The following is a 16123-nucleotide window of genomic DNA, read 5'->3' as shown; positions in this document are numbered from 1 at the left end:
CCATGATGCCAGCCCCTGCACAGATAACTTGCTGCTTTCATAGTTTGAAAATATACTTTAACTCAGCCATGGCTCCATATCTTCTTCCAAGTCAGAGAAGTTGGTAAGTCCCAATTCCAGGTTGACAGTAGGGACACAGACCGCAAAGGTGGCAGAGATAAAATTTGGGCAGGAGAGACAAAACTCTTCAACCATTTTGCTTCTGTTTCCTTTAGACACAAAAGCAGCTTAGGTCATCTCAGAGTTCACGTCTCCTTGAGGAGAGAGAAGGCAACAACACATTTTCAAGGAATAGCCAAATTATTTATAAAATCCGTAAAGTATGAAACATAACGACACCCCTGACAGGAGGTTGGGTCGGGCTTAATATTCTGTCCTCACACTTGACAAGCAACTTCTGATTTCAGTTGTCATTCCAAAGTGAGACTCTTCCAGATCTTACGTGTCTTCTCTCTCTCTGAGGTCCATTCAGTGCGTCTGATTCAATTGTAAAGCAATTATACTCCAATAAAGAAGTTAAACAGACAAACAAACAAAACAAACAAACAAAGGGCAGGACTTGGAAAATACCTCTACTATATTACAAAGAATATCTCTTGTTTTCTTTTTGTCTCGGACACCTTGACCCTTCCTGTTACCCCCGTCCCCCTAGCTGTAAGGTCAGACTACATGTGTTGTCATAGCAGAAGGAAAGCAGACAACAAGCCCTTCCCTGGGGAAGGAAACTGAGTCTCAAGAGCGGAGCCTAAGTCTGAGCGCAGAGAGAGTCCGTGTGCTGGTCTGAAGGCATGGACGAGAAACAGAATTCCCGGGACACTTGAAACCACGTTCAGGTGAAGCCCTGGATAAGTGTGTTCTAACCAGTAACAGCCCGCAGCGGGCGACGGGGTTTGTGCTCCCGGAATCCGGACCACTTCATGGTCTCACGCTCGCGAAGCAGACAGCTCAGACCTCCTACCTCCGAGGCGAGCTCTCCCCATCCACGCTCCCACTGGGGGTGGCATGGCATCAGGATGGTGGGGTCCCCCAAGGGTCTGGGGTGCTTGTGGGTGGAACTCCAGAGAACCCTCAGGTATTTCAAGTGTCCAGGGAGCCACAGCAGGTTGTGTCCAAAGCCAAGTCCTTCCTTGGACACGCCTGGGCACGCCAGGGCCTCAGGCGTGGGCCTTAGTCTCCTGCTTGATGGCCGGTTTGTAGATGACTCCTTTGTTGGCAACTTTTTTGCTGCTGGAACAGCAAGGACACATGAGTGTTGTTAGTCAAACCGGAAAGAGAGGCAAGAGCAGCCCAACTCAGCTATGGAATGAGGCAAGTCAGATTCCTCTCTTGGAGACCTTTCTCCAGTTCTGTTGGTCTTGGGAGGAAACGCCCCCCCAATAAAGCATTAAGCAAAAGGGAACCTGTTCATTTTTCAACTGTTCTCTTTTAACGCTTGACGATACTAGACCTGCATTTTGACGAAGGTCTCATTACCACCCTGCTTCAAATCTCTGATTCCTACAGGGTTTCTGACAACCTCTTTTTTTCATACCAGGAAAAATAAATCAGGTTTTAGGAAAAACTAAACATGACAATAAAAACACAAGCAAAGGGCATCAATGTGAGTAAGAAATCAAAAAATTTCCCTCAGTTTTCTTCTGGGTTCAGAGAAGAAAAACCGGATGTCAAGATCTTAGAAAGAAGACAGCCTTGGCGCTTGTGTGTAGGTAAATGGGGCCTCCCTTCCAAATCGAGAGGCTCGTCCAAGGTCTCAGCAGTGGCAGCAAAGCTGGCAGATGCACCTCCAACTCTGAGCGCACTGACTCTTGAACCACCAGCGCCCAGTGTCTCACTGGATCAGTGGTGTTCGGGAAATGGCACTCCTAGGATAAGTGTTGGTACAGGTGACAGGGCTCTTCGTTCTTCAGGCTGCCTTCCCAAACAGATCAATCCTCATGGACACAAAGCCACCCACTCCCATCTTGGGCCCAAACCAACTCACCTCTTCTTCCTTCTGAAAAGCCAAATGGATACTGCCAGGACCATACTGATGCCCAGAACGCCAGCCAGGGCCACAGAAAGGGCGATGCCTGTTGAGGGGTAGTGCACACTCATTACAATCCTCCCTTCCCCTTCATCTCATCCCCATAGCACATGTGTGCACAGTCAAGTGACAGCTGCAGAATCATCCACAGAAAGGTGTAATTTCCCCATCTCTGTTCTTAGGTTCTGGTCTTTGGCCTAGTAGGATTGGCTGGAGTACTCACAGGGGGCCATTCGCAAATTGTAGCGATTCTCCAGCAGGGGTTCTCAAACTTGCACCAGCATCATCTGAAGAGCTTGTGTCTAATGTAGACTTTTTTTGAGCCCAACCCTCAGAGACTCTGATTCAATCTGGAGTTAGGCCCAGGAATCTGCATTTTAACCAAACACCTCTAGCTGATGCTGATATATGTGGTCCATGAACCACACTTTGAGAAACCCTGGGCTACAGAATAAGAACTTATTCCATTTTTGCTTGCTGGATTTAAGGCCCCTTGAGATGCCTCTTTATCAGCTTTGGCCCCAAGTTCCATTACACAGTCCTAAGCAGTCCAAAACAACCAGGGCCCATTGCCAAGGTCAACTGGCTGGTCACCCAACCTCCATACTGGGCTTAGGCCTAGTTTTTAGGCAATGGCTTCCCATCCTGGCAAACAGAAGGTCTTGGATAGGCTCTTTGAATGTACACATGCTATAAAGTGATTAGGTCATTCATCAGGGGAGCATTTGATTGGCCGCTCATCTTTAAATCAGAGAGTGACTTGAGGGTAAGACACGCAGTGAGGAGGGGGTCAGGAGTCAGAGTGATAGCACGGAGAAGCAGAGAGGATGGGCTTGAAGAATCACAGGCCCAGATCACACCGAGAATCACAGTGATCACCCAGCTGCAGCATGCACGGCCGGTTGGCCACGTACCCAGACTCAGTCCTGTGTACGTAGGGTCTGGCCCTTCAAAGGGGAGAGGAGAAGACTGGAAATTAACCGAGTCAAACACTGGCAGATTTGACCAGTGTGTTGAGCAAAGCTCTACCTTTTGTTTGGGTGGAGGTACAGGGCTGATGCAGCCCTTTTGGGGATGTTCACTCTTGGCTCAGGTGCCTGATGGGGTAGAGGGAATTGCCCACCCAGGGAATTCACACCGTGATCCCTCCCTCTGATGCTCCTTTAATCACAACAGTCTCTTTGCGCGGCTAAGACTTCAGGTTTTGATACAATATGGCCAACTTGGAAGGTGAGGAAGGGTGAGAATCAGAGTCTACCTTGGTGAGCTGTCATCTGCTTCTCTGGCACCTATCTCTCTTCCTCAGCAAGGAAGCTGCCAGGTTCTAGCTGGCTGGGGCCAGCAGAGCTTGGTTGGAACATGTCACCAGCCTTCTACACCCATCCCCATCCAGTAATGTTGTCATGGTTTGGTTCTATTTATATTTATTTATTTATTTATTTATCCATTCATTCATTCTTTCTTTCTTTCTTTCTCTCTTTCTCTCTCTCTTTCTCTCTTTCTCTCTTTCTCTCTCCCTCTCTCTCTCTCTCTCTCCCCCCCTCCCCCTCTCCCCCTCTCTCCCTCTCTCCCTCTGTCCCTCTCTCCCTGTCTCCCTCTCTCCCTGTCTCCCTCCCTGTCTCCCTCCCTCCCTCTCTCTCTCTCTCTCTCCCCCCTCCCCCTCTCCCTCTCTCCCTCCCTCCCTCCCTCCCTTCCTTTCCTTCCTTTCCTTCCTTTCCTTTCCTTCCTTCCTTCCTCCCTTTCTTTCTTTCTTTCTTTCTTTTTTTGCTGTGGCCCCACTGGACAAACTGGAGAAGCCCCTCCACCATACCAGCCTCTCTTCCCTGCTACATGGAAACAGAGGAGCGTGGCTTCTTCAGCAAGTTATTGTTGGAGATGGATGGGGTGAGTTAGTGGGGTCCTCAGTGGGGCTGAAATAGTGCCCAGTGATCTAAGGTGAAATCCCATGGTCAGCCTGCTAGGAACCTCTCTGGGGAGGGCCCTGAGTGAGTCTGTCCTCTCGAGTAGCACAGAGGCGCCCAGTCACAAAGCGCCCAGGTTACCCCAGCTGCTTCCAGGTTCTCAGAGCTACTTCTCATTCTTCCACTCAGATTCTCCATCTAAAGAAAGTCTCTGCTTACACACACCCGCCTGTCTGGTGATTTTCTGATCTCAGTAGAAACTTCTAGCTTGTGGCGGGGGGGAGGGGACGGGGGTGGTTCCAGTTCACACTGGAAGCCAGAGTTGTGCAGATGGTGGCCACCCAGCCAGACACTCAGGAGAGCCTGTGCCCATAGAGCCCACCATGGTGACGGAGACCCTGGGAGAGCCCCGATCAAGTGTGAGATGCAGGCCGAGGGCCAGGGACCACCTCCCCTTGGGGCTCTTGATACCCTGGGGCACCAGACCTGAGACTGCAGGGTGAGGTTTTGCTCGCCCCCTTCTCCTGCCATCTGGCCCCAGTCTGGCTGATTCCCCTGGGGCCATCAGCCCCGAGTTCTTTCCCTACTGTCTTCCTCCACAGTCTAATATTGAACCATAGCCTCCCTGGTCCACGGCTGGGCCCTAGTTGTCCCTGGTCTGGCTTCCCGGGTGGCCCCAGACTGTGGAAAGGATAAGCAGGGCAGGTATGGATAGGAGCCGTCCACAAAGGGCAGGGTGGCCTGTTCTCTTGGCTGTTGCCGGCCACCACTGGTAGCCTGCGGCCTCCCAGCTGGCAGAGAGCGTGGCTCCCCTCGCCTGATTCCCTGCCCTGAACACAGGGACCAGTCTGTGTCTTGGGGAGATTCTCAGGACGTGAGTCTCCCCCTGGGGAAAGCATCAAGTGTTTGTACAGCACATGCTCTGTTCCCTGCATGGCCTGTGGCCTCTGCACACTATAATTTGTTTTTTTTTTTTTAAGGTACCTAGAGGTAACCAAGGCCTCTAGGATCTTAAAAACAACAACCACTGAAAAAAAACCCAACTAGTCGTGATTTCTTTTCCAAGCCTTTTTGATGAAATACACTTTTGTTTTTTGTTCCTAAAGCTCCAGATGCTTGTGGTACTAAACTAGTTCTCGCCACATAAGACTGTTACTAGTAAGCCTAACCACTTGGCTAAGCCTTCCAAACTGGACAGTTTCTAAAGTCGTCGCTTTCACAGTCACCTCAAACATCCTCAGAGCCACACAGGCCCCCAGACAACTGACAGCCCCGCTCTGGGGCTGGAGGAGGTACCCTCAGGCCATGGTCTTAGGGAGCAGAGTGAAGGCTTGGAAGTAAGGCCCCAGGCATGAGACTTTTCTCATGCGCATGTGGCGCAGCTGGGTGGCTGATCTGGAGGGAGAGTCTGGCTTTCCTGTGTCACTGAGCAGTGTCCTTGGCTGTATTAGGCCCTGTAAACAACAGCCTAATTTAATCCAGGGCGCTAATGTGGGTTCCTTGCTCCTGGATGATGACTTCTTAGGGCCTAAATTGCCTCTCCTTGGAAACAATGAAACAAGACCAAGCAGGTATGAAGACAAGGAAGTCCCCAGAGACTGGGACAGATGCTTTACAGCCAAGTGTTTGATGCAGCAAAAAACAAAGCAGCTTGACTGAGCAAGCGAAGAGCATAAGCCCCTTGGGAAGAGGAATGGCAGCGAGGGCGGCGCCTCGTGGGAATTCTACCCGCCAGGAAGCCCGGGGCAGAAAGATGACGTTGGGATGCTATCTCCTGCCAGGTGAGACAGCGCCAAGCATCAAGGAGCAGAGCTCCTCTGCTGAGCTGGATAAAGCGCAGGGCTTGGGTCCCACTGGAGGCAGATGCCAGAGCATCTGCTAACTAAAGGGAGAGGGGAGGTCACAGAAGGCATCAGGAGAACTGTTGGGGCGACTAGAGAACTAGTGCCCAGAGAGAGAAGCCGAAGCCTAAATCCCCGCAGCGCCTCTCGGATGTTGCAGAGAACAGGCATCAAAGATGGTGCAGGGAGGGGCAAAGATTCACTTGCAGATTAAACACAGAAATGGTTTCTGAATGGCAGATGAGACAAGGAGTTCCCACTGAAGAACAGTGGGACAGACAGGAGAAACGAGACAGGTTGGTTGACAGAGAGGGCCCATGAGAGGCACGGGGTGAGAATGCAACGAAGGGGCTCCTGAGCTGGCAGGTACGAGGGTACGTGCCATTACAGATGTGGGACAGCTGCCTGCTCTCCATAGGAGGCTCCGGTACGAGTCAGGGTGAGCAGAAGTAGGACGGTACGCCACACAGAAGGAAATCACACAGATAGAGAAGAACTCCAGTACCACATGCCTCACCCGGGAAGGTACAGACCCCCGAGAAGATCAGCAAGCCGCTCGCCACGGGGCACTGCTACCTGTCTGGCTGGCTCAGGTGCTGCGCCTTCCACGGGCATCTTGCTGGACCGAGGGATGCTGGTTAACTGCGTCTGAGGTCTTCTGAAGCCTCAGGTGCACACACAGAAAAGTCCAGCGGGAGGAACAAGCAGCTCATTTACACAGCTTGCCGTTCCTGAAACAAGTCTAGCATTTTCTAGGTCTATTTGCCATTCTGTTTATTCAAACAGAGTTTTGAATAAAAGGAATACAATCCTTTTCCTTTCAGTGTATTATTTTAAAGTATGGACTGTTTTAGTAGGTGACATGTTCCACAGTGATTAGATACGTATACATATAGGTGTATGTCTTTAGCAGTCTCCAGTCTTATAAAAGAGGCAGGGAGAGTTTTGGTTTAGCAGGGATTTGAGAGTTTAAATATATAAAATCCAGTTTCAGATGGTAAAACTCTAGTTATTATGCTTAATACAAGTCATAGACTCAAGTAACTGAAATGCTGGTCCTCTCTTTGGATGATGCTTTGGTAAGAAAAGCAAGGAAGACGCCCTCCGTAACCACAGAGCATAACTATCTTAAGAGGACATATTTTACTGGAGTTTTTCTTAACACTGTGGAACCCGTTGAAGAAATAATTTCTACAAATAAGTCTGCCCAAAAGATGCCGCCAGATTACACGTGGGAACTGGTTTTCTATGACCGTGCTAGGGCCTGAGGGCTTTGCCTTCCAGATTGCAGGAATGCAGGCCCAGAGAGAGAGCCGTGCTGCTCTGAGGGGGCCTAAGCCCTGGGACAGTGGGCGAGGGTTATTATGCAGCACGGGGTGCTTCATGCTGTCAGTTCCCTTTGGGGGTCAGGCTGCTTGTGCTGCAGGAATGACAGGTGGTGGGACCGGGGCTCTTACCCCTGTCAGGCCACATGACAGAAGGCCTGACGGCATCCCTCAGCAACCCCCTCCCAGACCTTCAACACTTGACAGCTACGTTCTGATCTTTACGCAAAATAAGACTTGATAAAACTAAAACTTGACAACTGGTCAGGCCTCTGTTTAGATCGTTCTGCAGAGAAGACACTGGTGGGGAGAGGGGAAGGGAGACGGGTCGGCTCCATTCCTTCAGACTTGTAATGAGCACCAGGCACGGTGCCAGGCACAAAAAGGCTAGTAAGACGCCCACAGCCCCTGCTTTTAAGGGGCTCGTGGTGTGTGGGTAATAGAGGCATATTTTTTCTTTTTCTTTTTCTGCATGGTAATGCATCATTACCCTGTGGTGTGCTAAAAACTATAACACAGATGAACAAGTTCAGCTGCACTGAAGCAGGAGACTGTAAGTCACCCTCGGGGGGATGGGGAAGACTTTGGCAGGATATGGTTGGAGTTGGGTCTTGAAAATTTTTCCTGGTGGAAGAGGCGAGGGGCATCCCAGACAAAGGGACTCGTGTGTGCAAAAGTCAATAGCATGCACACATGAGAGCACCTGCCATGTTGAAGGAGGCCCCACAGGGCAGGATGGGAGCAGGGGAGACATGCTGGAAGGATCAGCTGGTGCTGACGAGCAGAACCACGAAGGGTGGTCCCAGGTTTCCGCCTGACCCCTTCTCCCGCTGTCTGGGCCAGAGGCTTATTGCTGGGAGCAAGAGAACATCCCTGGTGGGGCTTTCTGTTCCCCGCAGTGGCTAACGTGGGGCGTGCTCAGTAACACGCGGTGTGTTGAGCTGCATTAGGTGTGACTAGGACTCCGCTTCTTAGCACATTTGACGATCATTCCTGACTATTCAGACCCTGTATCCGGGGTAGGGGATTTTAAGGGGAACGCGTCTGGTCTTTCATTTGGATCCTTTGGAAGAATTAATCTTTTTCCATCTAATAGAGTTTATTTATAAATAGGGACTTGTAGAAAGTTGACAAGGTCAATAACCACAAAGCATACATTCTAGTCTCAAAAAATTAGATAATTAGCCATCTTAGCTTTGTAAGGTTTTTTTCTCTCTCTTTTTTAAACATTTTATGAAACTACCCAGGTCCCTCAGGGTCAAGCAGATTCTATCAGGCTACTCCACAGCTCTGCTGAGGGGGAAAGCCCTACCCCTCGACTGCCCAGCGTTCTTGTCTAAGTGTCGCCTCAGCTGGCTCCAGGCTCTGAGGCATGTGACATGCACTTGCTCAGAGCAAGCGCACTGAAGACACGATTATAGAAACTTTTTGGCTTCCTCTTGTCCTTCAAGTTTTTCTTGCCCTGACATGTTGAAAATAGAACTTGATAACATTAGCATTTGGGTTTTATTGGTCTGGCTTTATTACCCTTTGCCATCTGGACCCAGTGTTGGTGTCTTTGGCTGGGAAGAGGTCAACTTTGGGGAACCAAGAATCGGGCCCCTGAACTATATAGATGTGCCTCTACTGTCTTTCTCCTTCCTCACATCGGGCAGCTGACTCCTACAAGATCTGGACTGCTCCCAGGATGTGTTCCTCCTCTCCAAGACCCCACCTGGAGGACGTGAGTCTTGTTTCCTCTCTTCAGCTCAAGACTTCCATTTGTGCCACTTGGAAGAGGCACTTTTTAAGAGCTGAAAAAAAGTGCCCGGCCTGACTTTCATCTCTCCACAAGGAGAGGGCATTTTAACCAAAGGCAACAGGAAACAACATACACAAGAGAAAAAAAAAATCATACAAAAGGGAAGGAACAGAATGATGAGGGGATTCTGAAGAAAGTTGCTACCTCAGTGGTGAAGGAATTGGTATGCTTCTTTGAAGGGTGAATAGTTCTCTCTCATCTACTTCTCTTAGCCTTGGCCCTCCCCAATTATACAAGAAGAGTACCTACTCAAATCCTAAAGGAAGATGGGAAACAGGGATAGAATAGAATAAAGACCAGGGCATGTGATATAAAACCCTAGAATCCTGTGATAGGAGTGGGAAAAAAAAGTTCTGGGCCTAGGAAAGTCACTGTACAATCCGTAGGGCATCGGTTCTCAGTCAGGGGCAACTTTGCCCCTCCTCCCCCAGAGACACTTGACAATGTCTAGAGATGTTTTGGCTGTCACAAGGGGGGGATGCTGCCGGCATCTAGAGGGTAGAGTTCAAGGACGCTGCTAAACATCCTGCAGTACAAAGGGCAGCCCTCACAGTGAGAATTATCCCGCTCCAAGTGTCAGCATTGACGTGCTGATGCCAAGGCTGAGAAACCCTGCCCTAGGGCCGTCATAGACTCTACACCTCTTAAGGACAGAAACCAAGCTCTGTGTTCCTTTTCTAGTTGAAGAAAATACAGGGTCCAGTTAAGTGATTCAGTCCCAGTTGTTCCAGTTTGGTTAAACCTCAGATCCCCCTCTCAAGGTCCGTGCACTTTCTTTCATAAAGGATTTCCTTAACATTACTTTTTTCCTGGCAGAAAACTCCAGAGTTTTCATTTTCCAACCCCATAGTTCCTGTTAACTTTCAGAGAAGACCCTGAATTAAACCAGCCCCTAATTACAGACATGCCTCAGTGGAAGAGCGTGCAAACAATTGAGTCCAAATTGCTCAAGGTTCCCACTGACAAACAAGCTTACCCCATCGACCTGAAAGGGCGTGTTACAGTCTGAGACCCGCTCCACGTTGGTGTGAGAAGGCCCTAGTGACTTGCAGGCACGCCTGGGGGGGATGAGGTTTGGGGCTTCACTCCTTTGGGGCTGCCTCATCCTTGTTTCTTAGGGGACAGCCCCATTTGCTGCCCGAGTCTTTGGGAAATGAGGGGAAGAGGAGAATTCTGGCCAAGTTTCTATAATCAGCCTCCAAATGAACAGGTTTGCCTTGGACTGCCACAGATTCTTACTCCAGGGGGAAAGCCCAGCCCAGCCCAGCCTTTGGAAGCAGCAGCTCTGGGTAAGCCGTGCAGGAGGGGCAGCGGCAAAGCTGCATTTGGGCTGTGATCTCCACGTCCTGAGCTGGAGCCGGTCCGGGGGCTTCTGCTTAGAGGCCCCTCAAGCTCCCCCAGCCAGACTGGGAGGGTCTCCTGCAGCGCTCTGTTACCGGCCTGACGGCACTGCCTGCTCTGCAGGCGCCAGCTTATACCTGCACTGGTCTACGAGGATGGCTGGCTATCCCCGAGGCTACAGTTCATTGTACGCGTGGGGGTTGCTTCTGGATGTCAAGTTCCTGCGTGCTTCCTTCTGCTCCTCTGCAACTGCCCTCACACGCTGTCCCTGCCACGTGAAGTCGGGATGGACGGTTGTTAATGTCCACTTAGAATCAGAGCATGTTAGCACCGAAAGGACCTTAACTCACCTAGTCCAACCCATCATTTTATGGCTGAGGAAACCAAGGCCAAAGAAGTGACATGATTTGCCTGCGTCATATAGCCAGGAGGAAACAAGGTGAGGCCTTGAACCCGGGTCTCCTGACTGTTGGGGAGTATCTGTCACACTATCCCTGGTGACTTGTAGAGACTTAGCCCAGAGAACAGAGCTGACTGTTATCCTTGAATCACAAGTAAAATTCTACCTGATCTATGTGGGCAGTGTCCCTTATCTCCAGGAGGAATTTTATTTTATTTAAGAGTTGAAGTATTTCCGTTTAACCCTTGACTACTACATACTTCATTTAGAAAAATAGGAAAAGAGAATGTTATATCCAGAATAGAGCACCAGGGGATAATTCTATGCATTTGAGGTATTTCCTGGGAAAGAAGCTGCTATAGTTATCCTCATGTACATCCTCAATTTTTAGGAGGGGCCATTGTTTATAGATTCAGTTTTCAGACCGAGAAACAGGTGAAAAGAGGAAAATGACCTTAACTAGTGACATCTGGAGAGGAGAACCCAAAAGATAAATTCTTGGACGGTTCTTGATTAAGTAACTGACAGAGAAGGACATAATTCTAATTCATATGTGTGGGTCAGTTCAGAAGGGCATGTTTCTAAAGCTTTCTGGCAAGGGCCTTGAAATTCAGTCTTCATGTGGTCCACTAAGCTTAGCAGGTGATAGTTATAATCTCACACGCTATGAAAGGAACAACAACAGAACAAAGTGCCCCATGTGAGACGAGGAGAGCTGATTCTCTGACAAGTGGGTTAATGGTCATCCTTAAATATGAACCCTTGGCCCAGCTTGGCCACAAGTGATGTGAGAAAGTGAACTTAGCGATTTGAAGAGTGTGGGCCCCTCACCCCTTTCCCCGGACCCCCAGCTTCCGGCTGTCTTGATGTAGATACCGAGCAAGTCAAGATGTTAACTGTCCATCTGGGGAGTTAATGGTTACGGATTTAAAAGGAAGAACTGAGCTTCCATAGCTCAGGAAGAAACCAAACTATTAAGCTTCATTCCATATAGATCTCGGATGCCTGTGCAAGCTTCAAGGAGATGAGACAAAAGGCAGTTCTGAAGATACTTTCTTGTCTAACGGGCCCTGCTACATTAGACCCTGAGCTGCTTTTGGCTCGGATGTGGGTTATGCCCACTTTCTAAAACCTTACCAAGGAGCATCCCTGGACCTTGGTGGTGCTAGTGGTGCCAGGAATCACCTGGCAAGGCCAAAGATGGGCCTTGATGCCAAGAAAGCCTGTAAGAAGTTAGAAGGTTTGATCTCATGAAAAGGGCCCCATCATGTATCTTAGGAGAAGGCGTAGGTAGTTCTTCAGGGCAGAGAGGCCCCCAGACCATCCTCTCTTCCCCATCTGTGGGAGACTCCCAGACTTAATGAGGGTTCTGGTCCATGCGCCTGGAGGCCCTGGCTCGTGCTTCTCTACCAAGGCTCAGGGAAGTCAAGGTCAGTGGAGGGAGACCTCAGTAAACCCACACACAGTGGCTCCTCATGCATCTGGTTCCCTTGGCAGCCAGAGTGCTCATAACCCATCTCCTAAGGGTATCAGTGACAGTGCCCAAGAGCAGGGCACCCGATTTCATACAAAACAGGCATCTCGGCACCACACTCGCCACACGCTGCATCTCCTCACCTTGTCGGAAGGAGACGTACACCAGCCTCTCATCAAATTTCTGGACCTGCCGGAAGTTGTTGATCATCTCTCTAGGGGACGGGTCATCCACCCGTGTGCAGTACAGGGCTGTCTCCAAATCCACCAGCTGCGGGGGAAGAGCAGAAACACCCGCCACGGGCAGAGTGACGCCCCCTTGCCTGACCTCGAGGGAGAGGACCACCAGATCTCACCTCCGAGGCCTGGCGGGAGACCCTTGAGAAAACAGTGGGGAAGCCAGAAGCTGCCCCTCCCCTGCGGGTGTCTGAGTGATGGGGCTCGGGCGAGCCCTTGTGTCTTCCCGCTGTCTTCCCACCTCCCGGGGCTGCCGGAAGGGTTCGTGCTGTCAGCTCCTGATTGAGCCTGAAATCTGCCCTGCAGGGAGGGAAACCTGGGGTGGTGAGGGGCTCCTCAGTCTCCCACGGAGACTGCATTCCTCTCCTGAGCCTCATTCAGAGCCCAGCTCTGAATCAGAGGGGCCTGGGGCTTAGTCTGATGGTCCCGTCAAAAGGAACAAAAAGAGGGAGGCAAGAGTCTCACAGGTCATCTGACTTCTAGTTCCATGGTATTTTCATACACCCACATAGATCTTGTAACTGTTTCCAAGGCAGTTTCTGGGTTAGGACATATTACTGCCTTTCTGATCATTTTATCTCTTGATTCATCATGTCTTTATTCCTGTCAGCTTACTTGCTGCCATTTATCGAGGCTACTCAGCTCATAGTAGAAAGGAAGGAGCAGCAGTGAGAGCTGTGCTGGCTCATGAAGCGGGTGGGGGCCATGAGCCAGTGTGTGGGGGCCCGCTGGCCCCGTCTCCTGGACAGCCATGCTTCCTCCTGATGAAATTCAGCTGCAGACTAGAGAGACCGGCAGTGACCTGGAACTCAGCTCTATCTTTGGGTCTTAGCTCTGTCACTAACCAGCTGGTGATCCCCAAGTTTCCTCAACTCTCTAACCCTTGCTTTCATCACCTAAGAAATGAGAGGGTTAGAGATGATTCCTAAGGACTCTGTCCCCCCCAGTTTTACACTAGACTGTGAGCTTCTTGAGGGCAGAGATCCTCACTTCCTCATTGCTGTAATCCCCATCCCCCCGGGCTTGTTAAACAGTCTAACCTGATCCTATCTTTATTCTGCCCCTGTAAAGGAGCCATGCTCTTTCCTGCCTGGGAGGTAGACACTATCCACTGAGGGATATATTAGGAAACGCAGCTTAACAGCTCTTATTTAAAGCACTGTGGAGACAGATTCATTTTCCCCACTTGACTTGGTAGCTCCACTTTTGAAGCTCAGCCTGTAATTTCTGAAGTGCTTCCAAGCCCCTGTGATATTTGGAGAGGTTTTGAAGAGCTAGCTGCCCATGAAACTCTAAGTGAGGAAATCAAGCCGTTGATTATGATATGGGTGGTGGTAGGGTCCGAGATGCCACGTGCTCTCTGACAAGGAAGAGCACGACAGTTACCTGCTGCTGGGAAATTTGCACAGGGTTCCGGAAAACCGTCCAAAGCACGGTCGGGTAGCAAGGAGGTGTGGTCAGGGACCCTCGGTAGCGGTAGTACTCCTCAGGCCTCTTCGGCAGCAGCTCTTCAATGCTGAAACCCGGAATGGACACTTCTTGGCCTGGAGAGACATGTTGGGGGATGATGTCACCTTGCTCCCCAAGGCAGAGGTGCAGCTGAGCATATGACAGACTAAGAAGGTGAACTAGCTCCATTCTGAGCCATCTGATCCTAGGACTTGGTCACAGACAGTACCCGGCCCCCTGCATGTGTTCTTCAGATCACACAAGGGTGAATGCACTCTTCTCCAACAGAGGGTGAGTAAGCATCCAAGGACCTCTCACCTTTGTACTTTACATCTTTAAGGTGACTGAAGATCTTGTCATATGATGGATTGAAGGAGCCCATCTGCAATAGAGATGGGGCAAGTTGAACAGGGACAGAATTCAATAGGCTGAGCTTGGCTTGACAATTGTGAATGGAAGGGCTCTGCTGAGGGTGTGTAATCACCACTGCTGAGATCCTCCCCAAAGGATGCACTTTTCTAGGACAGTTATGATGCATCACTAGGCTGTTGGGTGTTGGCGGAATGGTCCTGCCCTCTTGCATCTCAGGACATCCTATTTCCAGCTCAAGGCACTGGGGCTGGGGTGTCCCAGAGCAATAGGTATAGCTTGTGCTCCTGATTATCTGGCTGTGAGCTTGAAGGCCACAAATAGCATGTTCTCTAACCAGAACTTAAGGGAGCTTGAGTTCATGCAAGCCAAATCAGGCAAGTAAGCATGCTGAGAACCGACATACGTGCTGTCTCCTTAGGGGGAAAAATGCAAGCAAATCAGGAGATGTTCCCATTTTCTGGGATTAAGGAAAGAACTTATGCTGGGGTTCTTATAAAGGATGGAGCTTGGATACTGGAAATTGTATCAGGCATCTGATGGGGCAGCAGTGAATGATTCCCCCACCCACGACAGGTCCTATCCAACTTGGCAATGCCTTGATTATGCAATAGGGCTGGGGACTAGGACTAATTTTTCCAGTGTCACCTAGGACATGCCCATTTCTGCTGTCCAGCCACAGAAAGTGCTGCCTCCAGGCCAAGAGAGCAGGAACCCTATGGGGAAATACCCCCTGTTCTAGAGTCAAGACACAGCCGAAACGGAACAGACAGGTGTGCATGGAACCACATGCCAGGTCTGATGTCATCCTGACTTCAAATTTCACGTAAAATGCCTCTCAACATCTCTTACCTCTATGAGAACAGCTAGGACCGCGAGGCCTTCTGGCTTGTCACTGGCGATGCTGGCATCGGGGTACAGGTCCGAGTTATAATAGACCATATGCAGCTGCAGTGGGAGAGGGGAGATGAGTTGCTATCCATCAGGGGATAGGGACCCATGGGAAGCTTTCACTTTTGCAGGAGACTGGAATCCAATGGGAGGGACAGACCACCCCCATCCCCAGCTAGATTCGGCCTCTCAGACCCTTGCCTCATGGCCACCCCAGTGTTCCCCTTTCTTTCAGTCATCTAGACTGCAAACTCCACCAGGCCAGTCTGTCCGTCTTATTCACTCATGGTGTCCCAGTGTCTGACATGGTGCTTGAAAAGTACCAGGTACACAATAGATATTGAATGAATGAATGAACAAATTGGTTTTTATACTAGCATTGAAAAAGCTTGGATACTTTGGAGCACTTCTCCCTTCTGATTTTTCCTACTTATTCTGGGGCCTGGGGCAAAATGGTCCCATGTGGCTTGCCCAGCCTCAACCCGGCCACTCTGCATTTGATCTGGGGGCCGGGGCAGTAAACCTCCAACTGTAACTTAATCATACTTGTACCCAGAGCAGGACATGCATTTATCTCTCAGGTGGAGACAATCACAACATGACTTTTATAAAGGTTTTATCAACTATATTTTAAGAGACCATGAAACAAAAATGCTACTCCATAGATGTAGACTCCAAAATACCATTCTAAACTCGTTTTTTTTCAAAGCAGAAATTACTTGTCATTATTAAAGTGAGGAAAAGAGAAGTTTTTGAGAAATCTTGGGTTTAAAAAGTCTAGGTAAACTCTGATGAGTGATGTTGATAATGAGGGAGGCTATGCACGTGTGAGGGCAAAGGGTATATGGGAAATCTCTGTATCTTCCTCTGCATTTTGCTGTGAACCTAAAATGCTCTAAAAAAAAAAAAAAAAAGTCTTAAAAAAATTTAAAAAAAAACAGTCTAGGTAAGCATTAAGACATTGTTATGACAAGCCCTGACAATGTTTAACCTGATTTTTTTTTTTCTTAATCAAGCAAAAAAAAAACGTTTATTTGGATCAAAGAATGCGATTTGGGGCACACAGATTTGG

General features: G+C 49.6%; 2 protein-coding genes across 6 annotated transcripts in view; one reads left to right on the top strand and one right to left on the bottom strand.

Annotated features, from left to right (window-relative positions):
• Positions 1–16123, top strand: part of APH1B (aph-1 homolog B, gamma-secretase subunit) — a 110484-nt gene that overhangs the window by 54498 nt on the left and 39863 nt on the right. The window lies entirely within an intron of this gene.
• The window catches only part of CA12 (carbonic anhydrase 12), a 60507-nt gene continuing 44665 nt past the window's right edge, over positions 282–16123 (bottom strand). The window contains exons 5-11 of one of the 4 annotated variants that reach the window (XM_059913082.1): positions 15013–15108; positions 14110–14173; positions 13729–13886; positions 12250–12376; positions 2938–2970; positions 1982–2069; positions 282–1224 (exon numbers count right to left, since the gene is read on the bottom strand). In XM_059913082.1, the coding sequence (XP_059769065.1) occupies positions 1155–1224; positions 1982–2069; positions 2938–2970; positions 12250–12376; positions 13729–13886; positions 14110–14173; positions 15013–15108 (636 nt within the window). In that variant the 3' untranslated portion in view covers positions 282–1154. Of the gene's footprint in view, positions 1228–1981; positions 2070–2937; positions 2971–12249; positions 12377–13728; positions 13887–14109; positions 14174–15012; positions 15109–16123 lie in introns of all 4 variants that reach the window. The other 3 variants (XM_059913081.1, XM_059913085.1, XM_059913084.1) reach the window with 3 other exon arrangements.

This window comes from Balaenoptera ricei, chromosome 2, assembly GCF_028023285.1.
Source record: "Balaenoptera ricei isolate mBalRic1 chromosome 2, mBalRic1.hap2, whole genome shotgun sequence".
Lineage (NCBI taxonomy): Eukaryota > Metazoa > Chordata > Mammalia > Artiodactyla > Balaenopteridae > Balaenoptera > Balaenoptera ricei.
Note: the sequence above shows the minus strand (reverse complement) of the source record. Positions and strands in the feature narration are given on the sequence as shown.